The 24,782-nt window shown below is 42.8% G+C and overlaps 1 protein-coding gene across 1 annotated transcript; it reads right to left on the bottom strand.

Annotated features, from left to right (window-relative positions):
* Window positions 1-1,390: 1,390 nt before the first annotated feature.
* On the bottom strand, window positions 1,391-24,395 carry LOC114435162 (uncharacterized protein C1orf21 homolog). Its single transcript, XM_028404768.1, has 6 exons — window positions 24,221-24,395; window positions 13,941-14,070; window positions 5,966-6,051; window positions 4,676-4,743; window positions 3,841-3,901; window positions 1,391-2,854 (listed from the first exon to the last, which is right to left on the bottom strand). The coding sequence occupies exons 2-6, from the start codon at window positions 14,029-14,031 to the stop codon at window positions 2,807-2,809; spliced, it is 354 nt and encodes a 117-aa protein (XP_028260569.1). The 5' UTR covers window positions 14,032-14,070; window positions 24,221-24,395; the 3' UTR covers window positions 1,391-2,806.
* Between the last annotated feature and the right edge of the window lie 387 nt (window positions 24,396-24,782).

Genomic DNA, 24,782 nt, shown 5'->3' with positions numbered 1-24,782 from the left:
AGGCCCAATATATTCAAGGTATTAGACTTAAATCACACAAGTAGCCAAGGACATGTTGTACCTTAATAAAGACTCTCACACTTGGGCTCTATTTCAAACACACACACACACACACACACACAAAGCAGGGCTCTTTATTGGTACTTACGTCAGGGTGGAAAGAACATTTTCTTGCCCATATTCCTGTCTGAGGTTAACGGGACAACATCCGTCTCTTCCTCACTCTCTCCCTCCCACATTCTCACTTTGCCCATTTCCCTTGTCTTAATTTCTCTTTCTCGCTCTGCCTCCAACACTTTTTATTTCTCTGTGTGGGAGAGCCTTGCTGTGAGCCCACAGGGACTCTTTCACGCTGCCGATGTGCTCTGTGGCTGCTGATTGTAACCTTATGCGCCCCTGGATGTGAGTCATACGAGGTAAAGGAGTTTGTGTGTTGTGTGTTAAAGAAAAACACTTGGACACAGCTATTAAAGAAACAGCAAGGCTACAGGATGTTTCTTTTGTCACTAAAGGGATCAGCTCTGCCAGTGTGAGTGTGTGTATAACATAACTGTATAGATTATAGAATTGTTGTCTTTATTGGTTTAGATAGGTTGTGCTCTCCTATGGCTCAATCTGCATCTTCATCACCAGATCCACTAAATCAAACATTGCCCTTTATACATAATAGACTTTATCTGTGCTAGACACAGGCACAGATACATTATCTCCTTATAAAGTTTATAGAGTATGTTAGCAGGGAAATAATCACTGTCTCCGTGGTTTTGAGCTATACCACACTCTTAAGCAAATTATCAGTCTCTGTAGCTGCTAAATAATTCACTATGTTCACCAGTTGTTTTTCCTTTAAACCCATTTCACATACACATATTGTGCTAAAATGTCACCATGAAGACTAAGAAGATGTTTACCTGGAACTAAAAAAGCAGCTGGAATGCTGGTATGATATTTAAACATTGGTATCACACCTTTATCTCATCCATCCAACAACACTAGTTTGGCACTATGACCTCCACTGACAACCATCTGTACCTAAAGAAACAGGACGGGCTGCCCTACCAGTCTGCTGCTTAGTGCTAAACAGGTTTTAATATATACAGGGTTATATAAACAATACTTAACTAATTTCTTTTAATATTTCTTCCTTTGTGCCCACAAGACTGCATTACTGATAATATACCAGCAGGTGGCATAACACAGTCTTGCAGTTCTGCATGGATTTGCTCCTACTGCATGGCTTGAGGCAGCATGACCACAGGAAAATAGATTGACTTCACACTCCTCAGTACACTGCCAGCATGATGGCACTCCATCACTCAGGCTACAGCCACTCATAAAAAATACACTCACACACACACACACAAACACATCAACATGCTGTACACGGACAGAGGTTTTGGTTTTTATTTTTAATAGAAAAAAAGTATTCAAAATAATACAACAGTAAGTATTCAGTAAAGATGAAAACTAAAAATGTGATTAGGTCTGTGTCTCCACGGCAACCAAGCATCCTCCCCTTAAGCTCAGCCCAGTTTGCTGCTCCAGTGTGCATGAATGTGTGTATGTGTGTGAACACTGAGCCAAAACTAGAAACATAGAGCTGCATGGAATACCTCTCATTGACGCACACTACAGTCTGCTGGTGAAATGACAGGGATACAGTGATGTGTGTTTGTATTTGATCTATATGCAGAGGGGTGCTGGAATGAGTGTACGCTGCCATATGTACAGTAAAAGACTCCATGTATGTGCATGTAAGCCAGGATCTGCAGTGTTGTGGAAAATGGTGGAGGATGGATTGGGTTGAGACACAGATGCTCTGAATTCTGCAGCTTCAGTCTGCCTGCTGTGTTGCTGGGGATGATAATGACTTTGTGGACAATGATACACTGCAATGGAAGCCAAGAGTAAAACAAACCGAAGAACAAATATTCAGAAAAAAGGAAAATATAACTGAATGATTGGAACAGAATAAAAAACAAAAAGGTCCTTGAAGGCAGGAGTTTTTAAATGACAAGCTCACTCCCTATTCTCTCTTAATAAAATATGCACATTTTGTCCCCCTTCTTCTCCACCATTCCTCACCCTCTTTTCACCCATTCTCTCAAGGCCCAGGCCAGCCTAACTGTAGGCAAGTAGACTTAAAAGTTCATTGTGGATCCTGGTAGCATTATGTAATTGGCTTCTGCATCTGTGTCTCTCTCAGCCTTTTGCACACCCACTGACATGCTCGTCTGGGGGAGAGTTCCTTTGTCCAACTGCAGGGGTTAAATACTCAGGATCAGAGCACACAGAGGGAGAGACGGACAGAGAGGGACAGATGGAGAATTTCGAAGCTGCCGCTGTCCCACTAGAGGAAATAACTCTGTTTGACCCAACAGTGGCGAGCCCTTCAGTCTGTCAGCGACGATGTGTGTCCATCCGTCATCACGTCCTCCTCCATCTCTCCCTCCTTTCATCTGTCTGTCCCTTCATCGCTCTGCCACCTCCATCTGTCCGCTCAGGGGCCTGAAGGGGTGAGGCGCTAAGAGATGGGGGGGTGGGCTGTAGTCTCTGAAGAAAGTTTTCTTTATCCCATTCTCTCTTTGTCTCTCATGCATCCCCCACTCCTACTCACCTACATATAAAGTACTATCTTTGCCATATGCTCAAAAACTCACACATACCTCCACAGAGTGTCCCTTCACAACATCCCATCGGCAAAACACTGATTTAGCTCACTCGCTCACTCTCGCACGCATAAGCACACACATATGCATTAACACACACACACACACAGTGGAGGTGATTTTTGGGGGCCTCTGTGCTATGTCCCATCTTCCTCCTCCTCCTCCTCTGAACAGTAGTCTCGTCCCTGCGAAGAAAACAAGAAAAAGAAAGAATTTGTATTTTATATTTACAGTAACAACCTACTTTAAACGGCATTCTCAAACTCAAGCACCTGTAGGTCCAACCGAAAATCACTCATATCATATCATCTATTTGCAGCTACTGGAATACAAAATAATGGATGAGAAGATTTGAGTGCTGACAGGTTGGGAATGTTTTTCTCCCATCAAGGTGAAGTAACTGCAACTTCACAAATATAAAACTTAAAAGTTAAAATATTACTCTTCAAATGAAAACTTGTTAATTATTTTCTGTCATTAAGTCCTTATTATATATAATAATATTAGCTTTGTGCTGACTTTGGCTGCTGTTTCTCTTTGTTGCTGAATACAATTCAAAAACTCTTGTGTGTGAGTGGGTGTGTATCAACACCTTGTTTTTTTCCAAAACAGACAACCGAGACAAAGAGCCGAAAGTCAGTAAAGTGCTAAACCAAAAGGAAAGCCTGGATGAGAATTCTCTGTGTAGTCAATACTATAAAAAGACTACTTTCATATCTAACTTAATTTTATTGACTGTTGATACGAATTATGTAAAATCTAAGAAATAATTTGTTTGTTTCACTTTCAAAAGCACTTTCAAATTATTTCAACAGACATACAGATACTGTCTCAGGTAAATGACTTGGATCCTTCTCCACGCACCACGAACATGTGTCAAGGCAGAGTTTAAAAGTAAGAACGTATTGAAGGTGAATCCTGACATTGCTCATTTCACTGAGCTTGCAGTGTAATTCAAGAGGCAGAGTAAGACAAGTGCTCATCACCGCAGTGATCACCTGGTCCTCCCCCTCACACACTACAAGCTTAGGCAGAATGACAATGTGCATTAATGGATGTTGTTGCTGCACAGCCTGTCTCTTTAAATGTTAAGACCCAGCTGTATCTTTAAATGCTCCGAGACCCACACTCTTCCCCTCAAACACAAACACACACAGAATCACCCCCTCACCTTCTCAATCTTCTCATCCAGCATCCTAAAAAATTCTTGCTGGCTCTCTGACGTGTGAATACTGTGAAAGACGGAGACATAGAGAGAGAGAGAGAGAGAGAGAGAGAGACAAGTAGGAAAATAGGGGGGGGGGAGAGGAAGTTAGAGATGTGGAGGAGAAGGGAGGCAACAAATACATCATGAGAATTTTCCATTACACCCCCTACACAGCACAAACACGCACACAGACACACACACATTCATACCGTGCTCTCTTTCACACACACAATCCTCACTTGCAGTGTTAGAAATCATTAGCCCGGGATGCTGTGGAGAGGATTTTAAATAATTATTGTGTAAAGTATTAACCCAGTCTCTCATCCAAATGCTACCAGGCACCATTAAGTATACATTCACAAACAATTATCAACACAAATACAGACTCTGATGCTGGCCAAGAGGCAGCCTAACAAAAGCCAGACCCAAATATCACACTTCATAATATTAACATACTGAAGCTGCATTTAATAGATGTTAACAGTCAATTAAAAGTTCAAATTTAGACGCAGCGACGTATCAAAAATATATGAAGACTGTTCACAGTGAATATGGCAGCAAGCCAGGAGCTGAAGTCTGTCCACTTGTCATGACTTGGAAATCCTTAATTTAGTTTTAAGCCTCTCTCAGACCTGAAATGTGCAACATTGTTGACTTTATAAAAGTTCCTATGATAGTGACCAACAGGGCTATGGTACATATGTAGGGTTTGCAAGATAAGGATAAGACATAAAATTACACTGACTTCAGCTGTTCTTGTTTTTGTCATGTGGATGAAGTGATCATTCTTTTGACTTACTTAGACTTGATGTTTACTGCAGGCACCTCCTTCTGCTGCTTTCCCTTGTGCTGCGCATTACTCTTCTCCTGAAAAACACGTGCAAACACCATTAGTTTTCATTATCAGCTGATAAAACAGGTTAAAAGCAAACAACTCATATCATATCATATCATAAGCAGCCACGCCACTGAAAGCAAACGTCACATCAAACCTAGATTATCAAATTACACCCTCGCCCAGCAGGTACAGCAGGACAGCCATAGGACACAATGTACAGTGTGTCCCATAAAGTCCCATAAAAGTGTTTATCAGCTCTGATAGAGAACGTTTTCTCTATCAGCTGTAAAATGTTCACCGATTCTGATCAACCCAAAGAAAATATGTATTTTATACCATCACTCTAAGTGAGTGGTACTGTGATGACACGCAATGACAAACAAATACTGGTCTGACAACATGTACCGTGGCTGCCCTGGAAGCTCTGTAAAAATGTGGTCTTGGCCTTGCAACACCTCAATCGACTAAAAATACCACACTGGTGCAGTGAAACACAACAGCAGCCATCTTAGCGATTTCTGCAGCCTAAAACTGACAGAGGAGTGTTATTAAGTCGAGCTGAGAGTTTGCTGGATAAAAAACATTTGAATAATGCTGTCGGTCTTCATGCACAAAGCCTTCATTTTGTGAAATCATGTAAAACCTCTGTGTGCCATAGGAGAAGAAGGTTCTCTGGTGGGTGTTGCCAGCTGCTCTGACGAGGCAGTTTGTCTGAGCCACGGTAATATAATTTGTGCTTCTTTTAATAAGGATTTATTGGTCACTGATTCACCATTTACCAGCATGTAACAGGGAGTATGACACTTTGCTGCCTTTTAGTGAGCTGATGAGGATGTAAGTCTGGATAATGTGCAGCAGCTTATTAATTATTTACATCATTGTATTACTGGACAGTTGGGTTGGAAAGTTTAGCAGAGTAACTTCGCTGGAGATGACAAACTAACACTTCTTTACATTGTTGAAGACCTTTTGGCAGGAGGGAGTTGAACCAGCCGAGCGATAAGCCCACACATTCCACACACGCCAGCATGTTGTCTCTACCTGCGTGTGAGGCACCTCTTTGTGTATTTGTGTGCGTTTCTGCGTCTGTGTGAGACACAATGAGTGTGTATGGTTAAACTGTCGGAGCTGCCTTTGGACACAAGCACGAGTCTGTTCGCTTGAGCTGATGAACTGTCAGGGAAAGGTCTGTGTGCAGATGACAGGCTGTCAGTGTACGGGTTGGGGTATGTGTGTGTGTGTGTGTCTCACCAGGTTCTCCTGGTTGCGTGCATTCACTCGATTTTCATCCCCTCTCATGTACTTCACCTCCTCCACTCCCTTCATCTTGTATTCATCTGAAAAAGAGAAAGAGAAAGGTTGTTAGAGGAGGGAGAGAGGGGCAGGGCCTGTATTTATCAGGCAGCTCCCAGAGAAGAAACACTGACCAAATTCCTTTTATTCATCATGGTCTAGTATATTATCTGAAAGGCTAAAACGCTCACTGCATGGTATCAACAAGACCAGTGACTGTGCCATTGATTCTTGTTATAATTTGCCTGAGGTAATCCGATAACTAAGACCTGATGCAACGTTTTAGTAAGTGGACATGACAGCTGAGGTAGGAAGACACGAGTCATCTCCTTTCCATTTTAGCTACAGCAACAAGCAAGAGGCAGCGAGAGGGAATACACGTGTAGTGTGTGTATGTGAAATACGAGAGGAGACAGAACAGACAAGAGAGGGAGGGGAAAAAAAAGGGAACCGAAAAGAAGAAACAACTTGGAGGGGATTAAAGATCAGCTGAACAGCTTCGAGGCTACATGGAGAGCTTAGACAGTTAAGACAAGCTCACTCACAGTGAGAACAGGAACACTTCCGCAAGACTGCATGGCACAACCACCACACCCAGCGCCGGCCAACCTCACTCTCTGCTACAGCTAGAAATTAGGGCAATAAACCTGACATTATGCAGGTCTTTCTGGTCCAAGGTTTTTCATATTGCAGTACTGTCTGAATCACATATAATTAACCTAAGAAAAGCTCAGACGTACCCAGATATATGACCAGAAGCTCTAATCAGTCAGCAGCCCACAGAAGTGCAAACTGGCTAGTAGACCATTTGTGCTTCTGTGAATCTGACACATCCTGCTGATGATCAATCAGATCACCTTCTCTGGGCACTCTGCCACCCTCTGATGGGATGAAGTACGTCTTGGAGTAACATCCACATAAACGCCAGGACCTGAAGCTTTCCAGCAGAATGTTGCAATGCAACACAATGATGAGTGCTCACTACTCCCTTTTAGTGGTTTTGATATTGTGGTGGATTGAATGGAAAGTGATTTGATGCGCTCTTTTTTGCAAAATAAATCTTAAACAGCACTTTTTACACAAGGCCAAACTCCGCCTAACCTTGTGTCGAACAATACAAGCGCACAGGCGTTTGTGCTGACTACATGATTGTTGGACGTATAACTGATAGAGCAGTGCAATGCTGCTAAACACACATACAGCACAGACATCTCTTATCTGTTGCACCCTTTGCCCTTGCCCTACCAGCAGTGCCTGTGTCTAGCTATCCGTCCGTCCGTGGCCTTTGTACCCTGCTGTGCAGCCCATATGCTGGATCACCCCATAAGGTTCACTGTACCTGAAACAGTAAAACAGCCCCACTGCATGGTGCTCCTACTTGGGTTCTGGGGCTAAAGGTCTGTCATTTTCTCCACTAAATGAAAACAACATCCATTTGCTCAAACGGCCTTGTTTTGATGGAGTTTTCTTTGGCCTCAGAGCCCACTACAAAGAAGATGGTTTAACTACAAGTGTGAACAACAATCTTGGATGTCTTTGCAATAATGCCACATATTGCTTTTCAGTGACAAGCTTTGAAATGACATTTCCTCTCACCTTCCTCCTCAAGCTAAAACCTATTTCTTTGCTTTTTTTTGAAAAATGAAATTGCTATTCTCGAAGAATGTAAAAGTGGTGCCTCTCTATCGAGCCTTCAGGTGCCACTATTGCTGATGATTGGAGACCTTTTAGCAGAGTTCAATGCAGACTGATTGAGCCATTCAGGTAATATGTGGTTCAGGTGCAAGCTACTAAATCTGCTACATTTCATACATTCTTTATAAACCAATGTTAAGCCTTTTGGTAATAACTTTTTTATACACTGTTAAATTAAATAAAAATACATTGCAACTGTTCCTCGTGTCTTTGGAGCTGCAGCTGCATGATTGCGTGTGTTTCTGTAAGTTACAGATGCATCCTTAGAGAACCAAACATGGCCTGCATATGTCAGATAAACCACTCATTTAAAAATAATTTTGACACAGACACAAGGAGGTGAGCTGGCAGAGATTAAGAGAAAAGAGGTGAGAATGCTGACTACTTTTCTGCCGCTTGTCTCAGGAATGTAAACGAGTCAGAGCAAAGCAGCTCCTGTCTGAACATGCCGACACAAACACACACACAGTTTTATAACACAACACAGGCTCACCCAGCTTAGCTGAGCTCTGTAAACATGAAGCACATACAGTGCTGCATCAGGAAACAGAATTAAGAGCCTTTTCCTCCACTCTCCTGTATAAAACAGGGGCAGTCCACGTCAGTTTTAAGCTTTACAATCTGTAGCTTAAGGCGGGCACTGATGAATACAAGTGGTAAAATTAGCTGCTTCTGCTGCAGGCTGCATAAATAAATCTGAACGATCATATTCAAGCAGAAATTGAGAGAAATGTCATTTGATAATTTGGAGGAGCTGCAGCCTGACAGGTTGAACTGACTGAATGTTCTGCTTCTGTCACAGGATAGTCACCAAGCTTAATGTGATGGATATAGATAGATCAAAGTGACCCAGCTTACACCAATCAACACTCATCACATCACTGAGTTTGTTTCAATTTAGATAGGAGCATAAACTGGTCATGCTGTGTGAGTAGCATGTATGTGTGCGTAGCAATCATTGTCACATGAAATGACAAGGGTGTTTCGTCACGCCGATGCTGGGCTTGCTTTGGGTGAGAGGGAGGGAAAACCGTCAGAGAGAGGAAAGATGAAAGGAAAGAACTATTTTGAGAAGCCACGATTTTGTGATGTGGACATCTTTCTCATCTCTGATTAGAGACCGGGGCTCTGCACTGACCTGAAGGTACCGACAGTCACTGCGCGTGCACTTACGTGTGTGTTCCTATTTTAGATAAAGCTGTGTCTTTGAATCAGCATGCCTGTCATTTCATGCAAGTGTATGCAGTGTACGTATGGGTGTGTGGGTCATTTAAATAACCTTATTTGGGCATGAGTATGTGCTTTATATGTGTGTGTGTGTTCTTGCTCTCTCAGCTCAAGCTGGCCTGCCTGTCCTGTGGCTATGTCACTCTGTCCTTCCTGCTGTGTGCCCTCCCCCTCGGCCAGTCTGGCTCCAGGCCACCACCGAGCGGGTCGTGACATTTACACCTGAACACAAAGTCTCATCCCTCACACACAAACACACACACACTCATACCCATCAAGTAAAAATTACTTGTGTGTGTGTATATATATATATATATATATATATATATATATATATATATATATATATATATATATATATATATATATATATATATATTTTATATACACATGTTAGCATCAGTAAATGAAGCTACTCAACATTGCTTCTGATCCCCCTCTGAGAGTAGCTCCTGGGCCGACTGAATACAGTCAGATGATGTGGACGTTTTCTGTTTCTACTCAGTGAATATTAAAACATCTTTTTATCATCAGGATGAGTTCATATTCAAATCCTGATGGTTCTTTCCAAGGCCAGATAAAATATAAAGATACATTATGTATTCATATCAAACAACCATTGGCAATGCAGCAGCATCATCTCATTAGCCTAGTGTTGCAGAAATCTGTTACTGCGCTAATGAAGCGCCGCTAAACTCTGCGATAAACACATTGCATTTCTTTAAAGAGCAACTTGAGGGATGAAATTAATGCTTAATATTTCTTGGGAATTCGTTTTTTTTTTTTTCAAAACTTCAGGGCAGATAGATGTGACAGTAAGTCTGAGCAGCTGTGATGTAGTCAGTTAGTTTAACCTTGCATATCATGACTTTTACAAGTGAATTGTTGTATTTGTCCATGTTGCACAAACAGCCTGTCAGATGTCTACACTCCTTCTGAAAATAGAGTTGCTGTAAATTACAAAACGAAGACTACATATTTTAGGATTTCTGTAAAAATAATTCCATCATCAGAGAATCTCAGCATTACCACCACTTGTGTTGTGACAGTGGCTGCACGTCTGTAATGTTCACAGTTGTCCGTGTCTCCAGGGGACCATAAACCTGGCCTAGGTGTTCTTAGTGTTAACTTAACTTCATGGAATTGTGATGTAAACACAGCAGCATGTTCTCCACTGTATCTAAGTACTAATTAATTTCTTTCTGCTAATCCATGTGTTCCTCTTCTGACGAGCCTCTTTAGATGGTGATGAGCTTACAAATAGAGCTGTGTATATTATTATTATAGGCATATAATTATACCTGGGAACTGATGCATTCACTAAGCGAGAGGTGACTTGAGGATATGCTCTTTACAGTGAACGCAAGAGAACCAAAACATTTCAAAGAACTCAGAGAGTTTGGGGTTAGTTCCTCCATGGAAAGAAGGAACCGTTCCTATAAAGCACATGCAAAGAAATAGATATACACGATATGCTGGGTTTACAGTTACATGCCCCAGTTCTAGTCAGCAGTCTGTGCATGACTTTGTGTTAGTTTGTTTAATTTTTGTGTTTACAGTTCTTTTAGTTCCATTTTCTGATGGGAAATGGAGCTTGTTTCTTCTGATGATGCCATATAAGATAAGCGTTTATTTCAGGTTGAACTCACTGAGCATGAATCCTCTTTTGCAGCCATGCTCCATGGTCACACCTGGAAGCTGCCCAGTACCACCACAGTTAACCTCAGTTATCCCCTGGAACAGCTGAGCCGCCTTGTTAAAGGACACTTCAGCATCTGATAATAAGGCTGTGCTGCTCTCACATTCTGGTGCCACATTTATCCTGCCAGCACAGGGATTGAACCGGTGACCTTCAGGTCACCAGTGCGCTCCTATATTTCTGTGTACCGTGCTCTACAGAGGAAGCATTTTCACTCGCTACATAAATAGCAAAGGAACTGTACTTGTTGTGTCTGGGTGTGTGTCTGAGTTGTCAGCTTTGTTTTGTGTTCCTCGAAGAAAAAGAGTTCTCTGAAATATGACAATGATGCAGCCACTCTCTTGAACAACTGTGTATGTGATAATATTTCCAAAGTGCTGAGTGCCCATTCAGCAAGTCTGATAAAGAGGGCTCAGTACGACTGAAGTGCATTTCTTTGAAGCAACAACAAAACAATCAACAATAAGGAAAGAATCTGGGGAACTCTGGCTAAACCCAAAACAAAATCAGCAAGCCACGCAGCACACGTGCTCAAAGCACCTGACAAAAACTTCTTTTCACACAGCCATTTCTACAGATTTGGTCCTTAATGGCATATGCATATTTTCAGACAGAATAAAGGAGCAAGGATCCTGCCTTTAACAGCCTTCTGATCCCCTTCTGTGAAAATGGCTGCAGAGGGACACTAACACAGTATTTAGTCAAGCGGACAGACACTGAACACATGCTTAAATAAACAGAGGAATCTGCACACCACTTTCTTTGTATAAATGTTGCTGTGCTACACATACTGTATGCTATCACACAACTACAGCAGGCTATCTTCACTCCAATCTCCTCTGACTGTGATTATTACAAACATCAATAGCATGATGATGTTGTGGAGAGTGTTGCTATTTTCCCTTTTCGTCCCCCTAGTGTTTGTGTAATGGAGCACAGCCTTTTCCGGTTATTGTGTGAGAGTAAGTGAGAGCGGGATGGGAGGGTGGGGAGTTGGGGTTAGTGGCTAGAGTCTGACATTTGCACCGACCATGAGCAGATTGACTGGCGTACAATCTGTTGGAGGCTGATCTGTTTGAGCACCAAAAAAAGGCTCAGTGTCTATCTACGTGCAGTGATATGAATGCAAACATGCGGACACACAGTCTAAATTTTTATAGGTGAAGGCAAGAAGGACTGACTGACCAGATCCTTTCCACCATGAGAAGTCATAAGAAGTACACCGGATGTAGTGAGCCAGTCAGGCTGGGGTTGGAAAGGGTGGTGCATTAAGTGGGAAAGAATGACCGTACAGTATGTGACAATGACACAGCAATAGGAAGAAGGGAAGATAGAGAAGGAGGGAGATTGATTTAATCTGTGATAAATCTAATTCACACTATCCTGGTCACAATCGGAGACAAATAGAAGGCTCTTCCAGCTACCACCACTCTAGATTCCCCTTTAGCCAACTGACAGTGAGACCAAGGGAATGGATGGAAGGAAGTGGGAGGAAGGAGGAGGGGATGTGAAAGGACACAAGGTTCTGACCTAATGTTGAGCCAGAGACGAGAGGAAAAGAGCTGGAAGAGAAGAAACACTGGGAGATGAAGGCAGGAAGACACAGAGAGAGAGGGGGGATGGGGGTTGTAGAGATCCAAAATAAAGTGACAGAGAAAGAGGAAGAAATGAGTGAGGCTTTAAGCAGGGGAAGGGAAGAGGCAATCTAAACAAGACAAAGAAGTTAAGAGAAGACAAAAAAACATAGAAAAAAAGAAAAGCAAAGAAAAGCAACATCAGCGTCAGAGGAAAATGCTACCCATCTCCTGTCTCTCTCCCTCTCTTCTTCCACCTCACTCTGTGGCACTTTAAAAGATGAAGAGGGAAACAAGACGTGAGAGCGAAGACATCAGAAAGGAGGGGCGGAGTGGAAGGATGAGGGGAACGTGTCGGAGAGAAAAGGGGGATGAGAATGAGCAGAAAGTCAGAAAGAGGAGTGGAAAAAAGGTGAGAGGCTGACGAGGAGGGGGAAGGGGTCAAAGGGAGAGAGGGATGATGGACAGGGAGAGAGGAGGCCTCCTGTGGATCGTCATCTGCCACATCCATCCGCCCACGTGCAGCTATACCAGAGTGTTGCTCCTAATTCTTAATCGCTGTTAATCCCTCAACCACCCATCATCTCTCCCTTTTTCTCTGGCTTTCACTTTCATTCCTGTCCCTCATTACACAACAGCTTGCTACATACAATTAAAGCACGGGCTGTAACTAATGATTATATTACTCATTAATCTTTTGGTTGTTTTTCATTTAATCAAGGACGATTTGACAGAAGCCATTGTCCCAAGTGACTTATCACATTCACAGGGGATCAAAAGTCTCGCTCATCTCTTGGCCACCACAGCTTCACAGAAATATGCTGAAAATCTACATGTAGAGATGTTACTGGGTGATTTAAATCTAATGTATATATTTATACATTCTAAATGACCTCAAATATTTAAATCATCATTATTTGTCAAATTTTTGCAACAACATTTTCATAGCATAATGGAATGGTTTCATATCTTTAACATGTATCCAGTTTTAAAAAGGAGACGGCAGAACGGTGCCTTAAAACGATGTATGAGCACACTCACACAAGACAGATTTTAAAAGAACGATTTGAATGAAAACAGAGGAAGAAGCCTTTTAGTGTCTATAAACACAAATAATATGTTGCATGTCAGTTTTTTGTAATTATTATAAAATGTTTCCAGCATGTGTTTTAGAGTATAACATTGACCAGTTAAACTCAACACGGCGTTTCTTCTGATTGAATATGGAGGCAAACAGTAAACAAATAAAAACAGCAGAAAGAAAATGAACAGCAAGTAGCAAAGATAGGGAGGAAAAGTGATATATAGTGTATATTATAATATAATATGTGGTAAATTAAATTAGCCCATGTTCTCTTAACTTCATCTCTTACATTGTCAATGCGCCTCATCATCTCTGTTTTCTTATCTCCCCTTCGTTTTACCTCTCACCTTTATATATCCTGTCTTTTCTCTATCCCTATCAAAAAAGACTAAAATATTAAGATCATTAAGGACACACAATAACACTAACTTCCACTGCTTAACATGAACTGTCAACACAGATGACTGCAGTAAAACTGGTGGTGCTGACAGTTATTGGCCAAAATGGAGAACCTAACACTCTGCCAGAGGACTACCAAGCTATAATGAAGAGAATATATGGTGAGGGCGGACAGGGCAATCGGTCTACGCGGGGCAATTAACCGAGTGAAATGGTGCCTGTGAAGATTTTATTGACAGCCACGTGTGAACTGACCAGTGAAGAGGTCTCCGTTGCTGTAGGCCTTGCCGCGTCCCTCCTCATCGTTGGGCACGGCCGACACCTGCTTGGCCGAGGTGCAGCCCATGGCCTCACACTCTGACAGCTCTCCTCATCGCACTCTCGCCTGGCGGGGAGAAGAGATAGAGAAGACCTTCTTATAACAAATACAATGTATAATCTGCTTAACACCTTAAAAGCTACAGTGTTTTCTTATGCAACAGTGTGTGAGATTTGCTTTTCTTTCAAAGACAACACCAACACCTACGGATAATGTACCAGCACTTGCGAACACAGTGTTTAATGTCATTTATTTAAAACATTTTTATAAATGTATATGCACATAGACAGCATTATTGGCTAGATTCCATTCTGTAGCTTGGATGCAGCAAACAAAACCACAGTATTTTCCTTCACTTCATAGAAGTGTTGATTCGCACCTGGTGCTCAGAGCCATGAAGTGGTTCAGTAGAAAGTGAAGCATTTATAGACCATGTTGCAGATTATTACTTCAACCTCGAAAGAGACTCTTTCAGAGCTAAACATAACCACCATCATTACATGCGGTGAGGTGGAGGAGAGGGGCAGACAGAGGGGGTAAGTAAACAACATGACCTGCTTGATGTACAATTATGAGCATTTTTCATTTTGTCATTAATTTATTAATGATTATTAATGAATCAATAAACTTAATATCATTGTGTTACATTTTCTGTTAATAACCACAAAATGTGCACAATATAACCTTAACTGATAAGGTAAATAAATAAATTGAAAATTAGTCAACATCTTTAAAGATAAAGAAGTAAAACCTCCGACCCATAAGGGTAATGGACACAAAGCGGCTAATGTCACTGTCCGTCAATCACACACTCCTAACACACTGTCAGACACATTACACTATAGATAGTCTCCATGTCACTCACACATGCCATATGCTGTCATTGACAGAGCCCATCTGACTGCTGCCAGTTACAAAAATGCACATACACACAGACACACACACGCAGAGACAGCCAATGATTACCCATCACCAAAATTAAATGTGCGGTGCCAACACACAAGTGAGAGGAAGAGGGGGAGGAGGAGTGTTAGATGAAGGAGAAGCTTTTTGAAGAAGCAGAAAATACAGAAGACAGAGAAAAAGAAGTGGGTGGGTTCAGACAAAGTGGGGGACAATAGTGAAGAAAAGGAGGATGGACAATAGTTGGGCCAGGGAGGAAGATGAGTGCGGCGCTTCAAAAGAGCACAGCCTGGCCCTCGTCCCTCCTTCAGAGCGTTTGAAGTTGACAGGAGGCCGGTGTTTACTCCTGTGTTTAGGCTGCGGCCAACCAGCCTCTATCTCTCTGGACACAGCACAAAGGCCCAGGTGTACAGGGTTCAGGGAGTGGCTACAGCAGCCGTGTGAATGTGTGTACAGGAGCTATATGGCTGGATTTTATGGGTGGTTGGGACCGTGTTATTATGGTTAAAGGTCCGTCTTGCAAAACATGCAACGCAAATAAACGGAATCTACATAAATCATTATGACTAAACTATACAACACTTTGTTTTGGAGTATTTGAGTTTGGGGTAGGTTCAGTGAAAGATGAGGGATTTTAACTACAGTACGACTCTCTTTGCCAAAAGTCAGTACACATAAATTACACACGAATTTCTCAAAGGGCCTGCAGGCGAGACGGAATTTCTACCTAGGGAGTGAAAATCCTTACTCACACACATGCACGCACACACATACACACACACTGTCACACTGTGGCTGTCACCTGTGGCTTGAGTGTGAGTCCGGGTCTGGAGAGTAGCTTATCAGCCTCTAACAGGCAGCCTGGGACACTTGTACCTCTTTAAAACAACTCAATTATGTCTCACACTCTTAAACCTACAACCACATGCACAGGAGGAGGATCTCATTGCAGTAGGAGACATTATGTCATAAGAGATACAGAAATAATCTCTTTTGACAGATTAACCTGAATGAGGATTCAGCAGTAAGCAGGATGGGGTGTGTACCTGGAAACAGCGCCACATTTTACCTGTCAGAGTCACAGCTCAGTGAAGCAGAGAAGCTAAAGCCAGATCCAGCTATGGAGGAAGAAAGGGAGAGGGAGAAGTGAATAAAGCAACAGAGAGGAAACGGCGTGGAAACAGTCTCTTCACTCTGAGCTATTACTGCAGAACTAAAGTGAATATTAGATCAGCAAAGCACAGAAACTCCCTTCCGAAACCCCCTGGAGGAGGTGTATTGAGAAATGTGAGCAGCCCTGATAGATCTGAAGTCTCAAAGGGTCTTCAGTGTGTGGGCAGCATCGGTTTGAAGGGCTTTGATTTGTGTGTATTGAAACATCAAATTGTGAGTAGGAGAGGGCTAAAAATAGCGCCAGCAGTCCCAGAGCCATTGTTGTGTGCAGGGATAATGCTAGGCTATGAGGATCTGTACACCCAGCTGCTATTACTTGGGTTATACATATAAGCTACAGCTAGTAGACAAGCTATTACAAAGCAAAATACATTTCTAAATAAATAACAGAGATAACAGCGAGGCCTGTACGGTGCTGTTGTTGAAAATCTGTAAAATATGTTTTGCCAGACACTGCCCAAAACCAGACAGTCTGTAGTCATTAGTCATGGTATTTTGACACTTCATATTCTAGTGAAATCCTGCTTTTCATGAAGCATCACAACAATCAGCTGAGAGGACGGCGCAAAGCAGACAATGTCGTCAGCTGTCCTTCCTCCAGAGCATGATCTTGCTTTGTGCACATATGCGTCAGGCTAATACAGTAGATGGTCCAAGAGCACAAGGATTGGCTGAACAATGCTTGCTTCACATAACTATGCCAGGGGAATTATATTATATAATATATATCTGAATGGGTATATATTTGTGTGTTCAATCTGCAGTGCTTTTGCACAGCTATATTTGGCATCATAGAAATCCTTTAGATAAGACAATCCTGCCAAATCTTGAGAGAGTGTGCTCAACATGGGTCCAGTATTTTGTTTACTCACTGTGACGACAGAACTGGTCAGAAGCTGCACATGCACGTCTCTCACTGTGTGAAGAGAATCCGTACATGCCAGGATCTGGGGCTATAAATACCTTTGCAGATGCACTAATTGTTGTACATATCGGTTACTAATGATGACAATTGGTGATATTGTCACAAATATGTGGAACAACCAGAAATGTAAGCTATTCTGGTTTCTGTAGTTGTTAGTCATTATTCCTGACTTTGGCCATTAAAAAAAGCTGCAAGCTGCTGGAATGCTGAAGGACTGCAATCAAGCATGTCTCCACAGCATCTGTGCAGATTGAATTCCCATAATCCTTCACTCTGCATCCATGGAAGCCACTAACGTAGTACCATGAATCTGCGGTGGTGGTTTAATGGTGAACTTACTGTGACAAACTACTACCATACAATCATATGTAGTGATTTAACCACTGAAATCCCTACATGTCTAGAATGTTTAATAGAAAAATAGATAAGAAATCAATATATTTTAGCAGTGCAAATTAGTTTTTTTTTTTTCATTTTGTCACTGATTGAGCTAAAAATTAATTAATTGAGCTGCTTACAATTAAACACATATATTTATAATGAAGGTTTAACAAGCCAAAACACAAACCCAAATAACCACAGCTATAAAGGTTAGCTAGGGATCTGGATATGCTGGTGTGCCAGTGTTTACATTCTTCTACATGTTTTGCATGTGTTCCACTGTATAATGAGATCAGTGAATACAGTGGATACAATTTTAGTTTTGTTAATACTGAGGCACTTTTTGCCACACAGGCAAGACCACAGTGGGGCGTAGCTCAGTGTTGATTTAACACACAGGACAGCTGGACTGTGGCTCGCCTACTCCTGTAGACGCTGCTTAAGTGTGTCAATGGAACAAGCTTAGTCTGGCAAGTCAGCGAAGACACTCACACCCAGCCATCTCCCCCAGTTTCCCACACACATACACACACACGCTCGCTGAGCAAACACGATCCTGTGTGTAAAAGGGATAAAAGTTCTTAATACTAAGTGACACACAACCACCACAGGATCTGCACAGCTCACTCCAGATGCTTCACATTCATCGTGGGCATATACACCAAAGCAAAGTCGTAACCTATTTTAAAAGATATTAATATATCATGATGTCAGCAGGCAGGTCATTTCTAGCTAAACTTACACTGGATTTGGCACAGTGTCTCCTGTCAATGTTTCGCCTCGTAAGCAATCTGAACTAAGGCGAAGCAATAATACAGGGCTCCGCAACACACAAGAGCGCCAACTCCATGTTAAGGCCAAGAGGCATCCTTAACACATGGCAAACACCCAAGCCCTTAAAATGAATGTGATTTGGCAAACACAGAGGCTTGCCCGTGCCTGCATACCTGGAGGTGGGACGTGACCTACTCAGTGCTGTGAATAAGCCTCCTATACAAGTCAGTTTGTCAAAGGAGGAACTCAAAAAGGGCTGTGGGGGTATGTGATGTGAGCGTACAAGCTTGCATAAACACACACGCTGTACACACAGACTGAGCAGTGTGCAGTGCGAAGGTTTCTCAAGCAAAGGTTTGTGCCAGAGGGAGAAAGAGAGACCACAGAGCCTGAAAAACTGGCTGGACAAAAGTGAAAGAGAGAAGAATCACAGACTGAAGTTTTTATGTCATGGGTTATTTTTGTGTATGGATTTGATTTCTCTCATCAGTTCCCACCATGAGGCTCTTGTAACAGGCGGGCCTCACTGGGATAGGGAAGTGATGACTTCAGCCACAGTCAAAGCTGCAGGGAGATTTGTAACACCAGGGCAGGTCTCTCTGCAAGCTCACCTATGACAAAGCACAGATTCATCATCCTCTGCTGCATCATGCTGGGCTACTGAGTGCTGAGCCATGCTCCACTCTGCAGACTGCTCTTGGAGCTGAGCTGGTCAGTGCATTACGATGGTAGTGCCTCCCTAAGTGTAGCAGATTTTAGCCAAAAACACAGATTTATTTACAAATACAAGTTAGGAATTTATGGACAGCAGGACAGGTTATGAGTAGGTCATCTGCACCCCAATCTGGCTACATCTGATGACTAAGCTTCAGGGAGCAATGGAATTCCTTGGCCTCTGGAGTGGCCAGCAGATATCCAGATAACAGATATTGAGGCCAAGACATGTTTACAGTCCTGCTGGCAATTTAAGGTACAAAATAGAGTTTGTAGTAGAGGGCTTGTGTACAAGCACACAGTTCAGTTTAAGATTTAAGGTATTTGCTTGACACACAGCGTATTATCCTGACTGGTGCTCCCCTTTCTTTGCTCTCCAAACCTCCATACAACCAAAAGAGCACAGAAGGACACTGAATGCCGCACATGGCTTATGTTAAGGGAAAGGATATATACTGATATAGGTATTAATATAAAAAAGAGTACTCTTCTTCACAGAAATTACTGTTTTTTGCAAAATAGCAAACGGATTAACGGAGCCATTACAAACAACACCAGGAGACAGCTAAATGGAACTGAGCCGTCATTCTTCCTATTCCTTACACCTGTGCTTTTTCCTACTGTGACATGTCAAAATGTCATTTGTGGAAAAAGCCTTAATGTCTCCCAGAGACATTGAAATCAGAGGTTCTAAGAAAAAGGGTGTTATAACTTTAGTACCGCATATTTATTACCCACTGACAATAATTGCCTTGCATTGCTTTGTCAGTCCTTACAGCAGTCAGAAAACAAGAAAAAAATCTAAATGCTACAGACACCTGACCACACTCTGAAGGAGATTTTCAGCTGTGTGCTGCAGTGTGTCTTTGCCGTTCTTTGTGACAGAGCTTCAGTGCAGCTCCTGGGCCAACGAGCCATAATATTTACTCTAGCCAGGCAGCAAATGCTGCACCTCTTCTCTTGTCCCAGTTTAAGCACTCCATCAGCCTGACAAGCCCGGGAAGTCATGCCAGCACACACCGGCTGTTGGACAGTACAGGTTTCTCCAGTGTGGAGTGCTCTTGTTGTCCTCTTTCTGGCTGTTGTAATGAGGATAACGAGCAGCCATGGAGGGAGGAGTGGACAGGGGAAGGGAGGGGGCAAGAAGGAGGTAGATACAGGAGTGCCTCTGTTCTGCTGACTGAAATCTTAGCCTGGCCTTGTGACGGACAATGAGAGACACATAGCTAAGGCATGTGCTGTTAAAAAAGCAGATTTTAGCCAGGTTGTAATGTACATATATACTTTGGTAAGAGGCCAGTGTTTTCACTCCATGCCTATAAAAGCCAGTTGAGCTAAAATTGCAAGGTCTGCATGGCTTAGCATTTCCCTTCACTGCTATGACTTATAGAGCGAGCAAAGAGACTTAATAAAAGAAGGATGAAATGAAATAAATGGTAAGCCAGAACGTTCCAGACTACCATTAGCAGCCTAAACTTAGAGGAGATCAGCAGTCTTATTGAAATCTGAGCTACAATGGACCACAGTTTGGTACAGGTAGGACCTAACCATACAAAAATGGATTGTTCCAGGTAATGCAGGCTAGACGAGAGGATAAAAATCCTATAAGGCTCCAGTAACGGCTGCCATCTGTACCACTGAGTTCAGATGTCAATAAGAGCAAGAAAGAGTCCCTAAAAGCTAGACGCAAGTAGTCATACCCTTTTTTCTTACTGATACCACTTTAATCTGCCAAGTCCAAGTGTGACTGAGGTAAGAGCAGGCCCGAGACAGAGGTGACAGATTTTAGGGTGAGGGGCAGGATGGGAAAGTATCAGAGATATCGCACCCTGCAGGTAGCATCTGGTGAGAGGGCATCATTCACACATTGCAGAGGTCTTTATACATCCATTATTTAACAGGTATATAGTTGGACAGTAACTCAGGCTGAGTTTTTCTATTCTAACTGCAGTTCCTCCAAAGTGAAAAGACTGTATCTAATTACTGACATTCGGCCCTGAGGTTTATGATTTTATTATCATGGCTTTACTTTAATATGAGAATGAGAGTGCTTTTTTTAACAAACAACTGTACGCCTGATCACGCCAGCCATGTGAGCTCAACCATGTTTATGTTTTCTCACACAAATCCATCTGTATTGCTAACAAACCAACCCACAGGCAGCAAAATAAAAGAATACCCACATTAATATTCATTAAAAATTACCATAGCTGAAGAAAATGAATAAATCAATCTCTGCGTAATTGGCCAGCATGCTGCAAGATAATTGGCAAAGCCATTTCAGATGAGTGTCTGTGTGTGAATGAAACACATTGAAATGTTCACCAAGGAGCAGCTCATTTCCCGTCTCAACATGGCTGGTGTGACATCCACAGAGCTACTCTTTCTGATGCAAACCAGTGTTTTTTCCCCCCTCATCTATTAACACACACACATGCAACGGCAAACAAACCCAGATGCTTCAACTGTTTTTGTTCCGACTGTCCAGCAGTCTATTTACACCCGTATGATGGTGTTACGATTCACAAAGCAGCTGCTGGAGTCGGTGATATGAGTTTTTGTGAGACTAATAAAAAAATGGAAAAATAGGATATGCAACATGTATGCAAAAATCACCATACAGGGTTTCCCCCCAGGAAACTTGTGACAAGCTACGACATGAACATTTAACTGCCAGATATATAAATACAGATTTGAATGTGTAAAAACATAGACACGTAAATCAATAGGGAAAATATATTGTTTGCAGGAATAAAAAAAACATTGTATGGCAACGTGATTTAGGTGACAGCTAATAAACTATAGATTTATTGCCCAGCTCTAGTGGGAGCAAAGTTTAACATTTTAACATCCACATTTTGTTTACTCTTGTGAGATATACCCTGTTTGACCTTGTTAAACTGAGCACGTTATCAGGATAGGTAGGTGGCTGAACCACCACATCATTTGATTTCTAAGAGTCGATTTTCTACAGTAGTTGTTTTATTTACACAATCTCCAGTCACTGCATTATTGTCTGGTCTTTCAATGAAGGTTGAATGCTTCATTTCTTTTCTCACATCAGTAAAATGGTGCCATCATTATGGAGGAATGGACCTGCAGAGACCCATTTCATCTATCACTGGTGATGGGTAACAGAGGCATTCTGTCACTTCAGAGTCAGAACAAGTGTGAGAATACGTGATAAGAAAAACAGAATCAATACATTTCTCTGCTCCCATGTCTCATCCCAGCTGGACTCTGGACATGCACTGAACTGTAAACACAGTCATAGATACAGTGAGCGAAAAAGCGAGCAAGAGAAGCCACTTCATCATGTGACAGACACAAGTACAGAAAAGGCGACCAGTCAGAAAACAAGCGAATAGCTAAGAGCACACATTCCCTGATCTGCAAGTTGCCTTAACACAAATGCACAACAATTACAGGAGAGAGTAATGACATGAGTGCAGTTTGCTGTTTTTTTGCCGCAGAATTTGCTGCTCCTGATTTGATTATTCAGGCAGGCACACAAACCGATCGGCCAGCGGCAATGCCCTCAGTCAACCTGACAGACACACAGAACCCAGAGGGATCATGTTGTGCTGGCCTTGTACTTTCTGCACTGCAATATAGACTACCTCATCACACCTGACAGTGCTGAAGCCTCTGACAGCCCACAATGACTCAAAAGCAAACACAAACTGGATGCAAGAGTTGTGGGAACTCCCTCTCACACCCACAGACAGATGGAAAGACATCTGGTAACCATGGAAACTTGCCACCTTCTCACACGGTGACATCAGAGGTGTTGCATGATGACCTTAAAAGGAGGGCTAAAAGGCTCACCTGAACTGCTGCAAAAGGTGAAATAGAGAGGCCATGGGTGAAGAGCCCGAATGGGCAGATGATGATGATTAAGATTGAGAGGATGAGGAAGATGGAGGAGTACTAAGAATAGACCCTCCTGCCTTGAAGAGGGAGACAGGATAGAAAGGGAAATGAGTGAGGGGGAATGAGACTTGTGCTTCTGTCTTTTTTTTTCCTGCTAGCCACCGGAACCAGAAGCCATATGTGAGCAACATACACACACCACCCTATGTGATAAACAAGGGAGGGAGGGTGGGATGAGGAGGCAGATGGAGGCAGATAGATGAAGGAGGACAGATGAAGAAGGACAGATGAAGAAGGACAGATAAATCAAGAATAAAGTAGGAGGAGGGGGGGTTGCTATATCCACTCACAGGATTGCTGGTCGTAACCTATATAACCCTGATGTAAGCTGCTGCTGACAGGATGCTGTGTGTTGTAATGCACTGGCCATAATAACAGTTTCACACCATGGGTGCTGCATACACAGCAACCAAATGGGTCTAATGGTCTGGTGTTGTGGATGGCAGCAGGGAACTACCTGCAGCAGCTAAACACCATATGGCATGTTTAAACACAGCAGCCAGCGGGCCAGCTGTGGTGGTGAAGCTGGTAGAAGGATACATTTGAATCACAGACCCGGAGTAAGTTTTAGCTAATGAACAGCATAGGAGTGTGTATATCACATCCAATTCTGGCTACTGTCTTCCTCTGAGGCATGCAACAAAGGCAATCAGCAGTTCCTAACTGCATGCCAAACAAGCCTACTAATCCCAAAGGCATTTGAGGAAAGAGAAGTTGTGGGAACACTTCTGCAGAAGCAGCAGCAGCAGTGATTGTTGTCGTCCCTGGCCGGGCCACAGATAGTCCTATCCTGGGTGTTGGGGCTCCGCTCAACAGCTGTATCCAGCTGCGCTACCAGGAGACACTGCGCGCTTTGTTTCCCCACAGGGGGAGGCAGAGCTGTGGTCAGGGGGAGTGCAAACGCTCTCCGTGCGTGCGTGCGTACATAGTTTGATTTCCACAAAGGTTAACGGCCTGTAGCCTCGTCTTCCTTGTGTTGAGTGTTTCCTCAAAACAAACGGCCTCGCAGCAGCAGCAGCAGCGCGCAGAGAGGGAGCAGCGGGGCAGGCTGGCACAGCCAACCAGGATGTGTGGAAAATTTGAAATGCGCCGAGCCAACGCTGTCCACAAGCCGAGCACACACACACACACACACCAAAAATCAGACGCGAGCACATCTCTTTCGACTCTTGCTCACTAAAATTGTGAAAATAAGCCGCATTTACGTTGCAACGAGCTTTATGCACAACAAAACATCGACAGATGCGAAGCCCAGTGTGCAGGAAGGAAAGCGCCGGGTAATCACGGTGCACTCAGGAAACAACAACAAAAGAGAGGAGTAAGGAGAGAAAGCAGGAGCGTGGTTCCCACTGGAGGACAAACGACACCTCTGGGAGACGACTAAGTAAAGTAATTCTAGCTAATAGTACTCACTCAGATGAACCGGTTCCGCTCGGTCCACTGGAGATAGCCGGTCGGTCTTCCGGGCTGTGTGTGTCGGGCGGGATCTGCGCTATGGAGACTGGAGAGCTGAGAGCCGCGAGGAGTGAACGTAAACCGTGGCTTGCGTCATTTCACCAGGATGCCACTATTGCGCGCAGCAATGCAGCCATCTTGCTGAGCAGCAACTCGCCAATCATTGCTGTCTGATTTTAGAGCCAGCGATGACAGCATTTACTATAGATAATCCCCATACCCACAGTGACAGGGATGAGCCAAAGGGTATTCATTAAGATTTTTATCATTGGATGTATCATTATCATTATTAGTATTAGTATGAGCAGCCTATAGTGTCACCAACTTTTCTTGAGTCACTTTTTTCCTGGTTTATATTTAATATATGTGTGGTGCCTATTTTTACCATATTATTTCCATCTACCATTTGTCATTAAAATGTTGTCTACATGTTACTGCTCTGGAAACACAGAAACACAGCACATTTCTGTTATGTCTTAATCATTCTGACAGAAATACTATGAGAATTTTCAAATTACAG

The sequence above is a fragment of the Parambassis ranga genome, chromosome 4 (assembly GCF_900634625.1).
Source record: "Parambassis ranga chromosome 4, fParRan2.1, whole genome shotgun sequence".
Taxonomy (NCBI): Eukaryota; Metazoa; Chordata; class Actinopteri; family Ambassidae; genus Parambassis; species Parambassis ranga.
This window is presented reverse-complemented; position numbering and strand designations above follow the sequence as displayed.

What these genes read in the sequence shown, in the direction of transcription:
- LOC114435162 (XM_028404768.1), bottom strand. Translation starts at nt 14,031, where the DNA reads ATGGGCTGCACCTCGGCCAAGCAGGTGTCGGCCGTGCCCAACGATGAG. An exon ending in CACGCAACCAGGAGAACCTG is followed by an intron (nt 4,744 to 5,965) that starts GTGAGACACACA and finishes CGTGTTTTTCAG; the next exon opens with GAGAAGAGTAATGCGCAGCA. An exon ending in GCAGTAAACATCAAGTCTAA is followed by an intron (nt 3,902 to 4,675) that starts GTAAGTCAAAAG and finishes CGTCTTTCACAG; the next exon opens with TATTCACACGTCAGAGAGCC.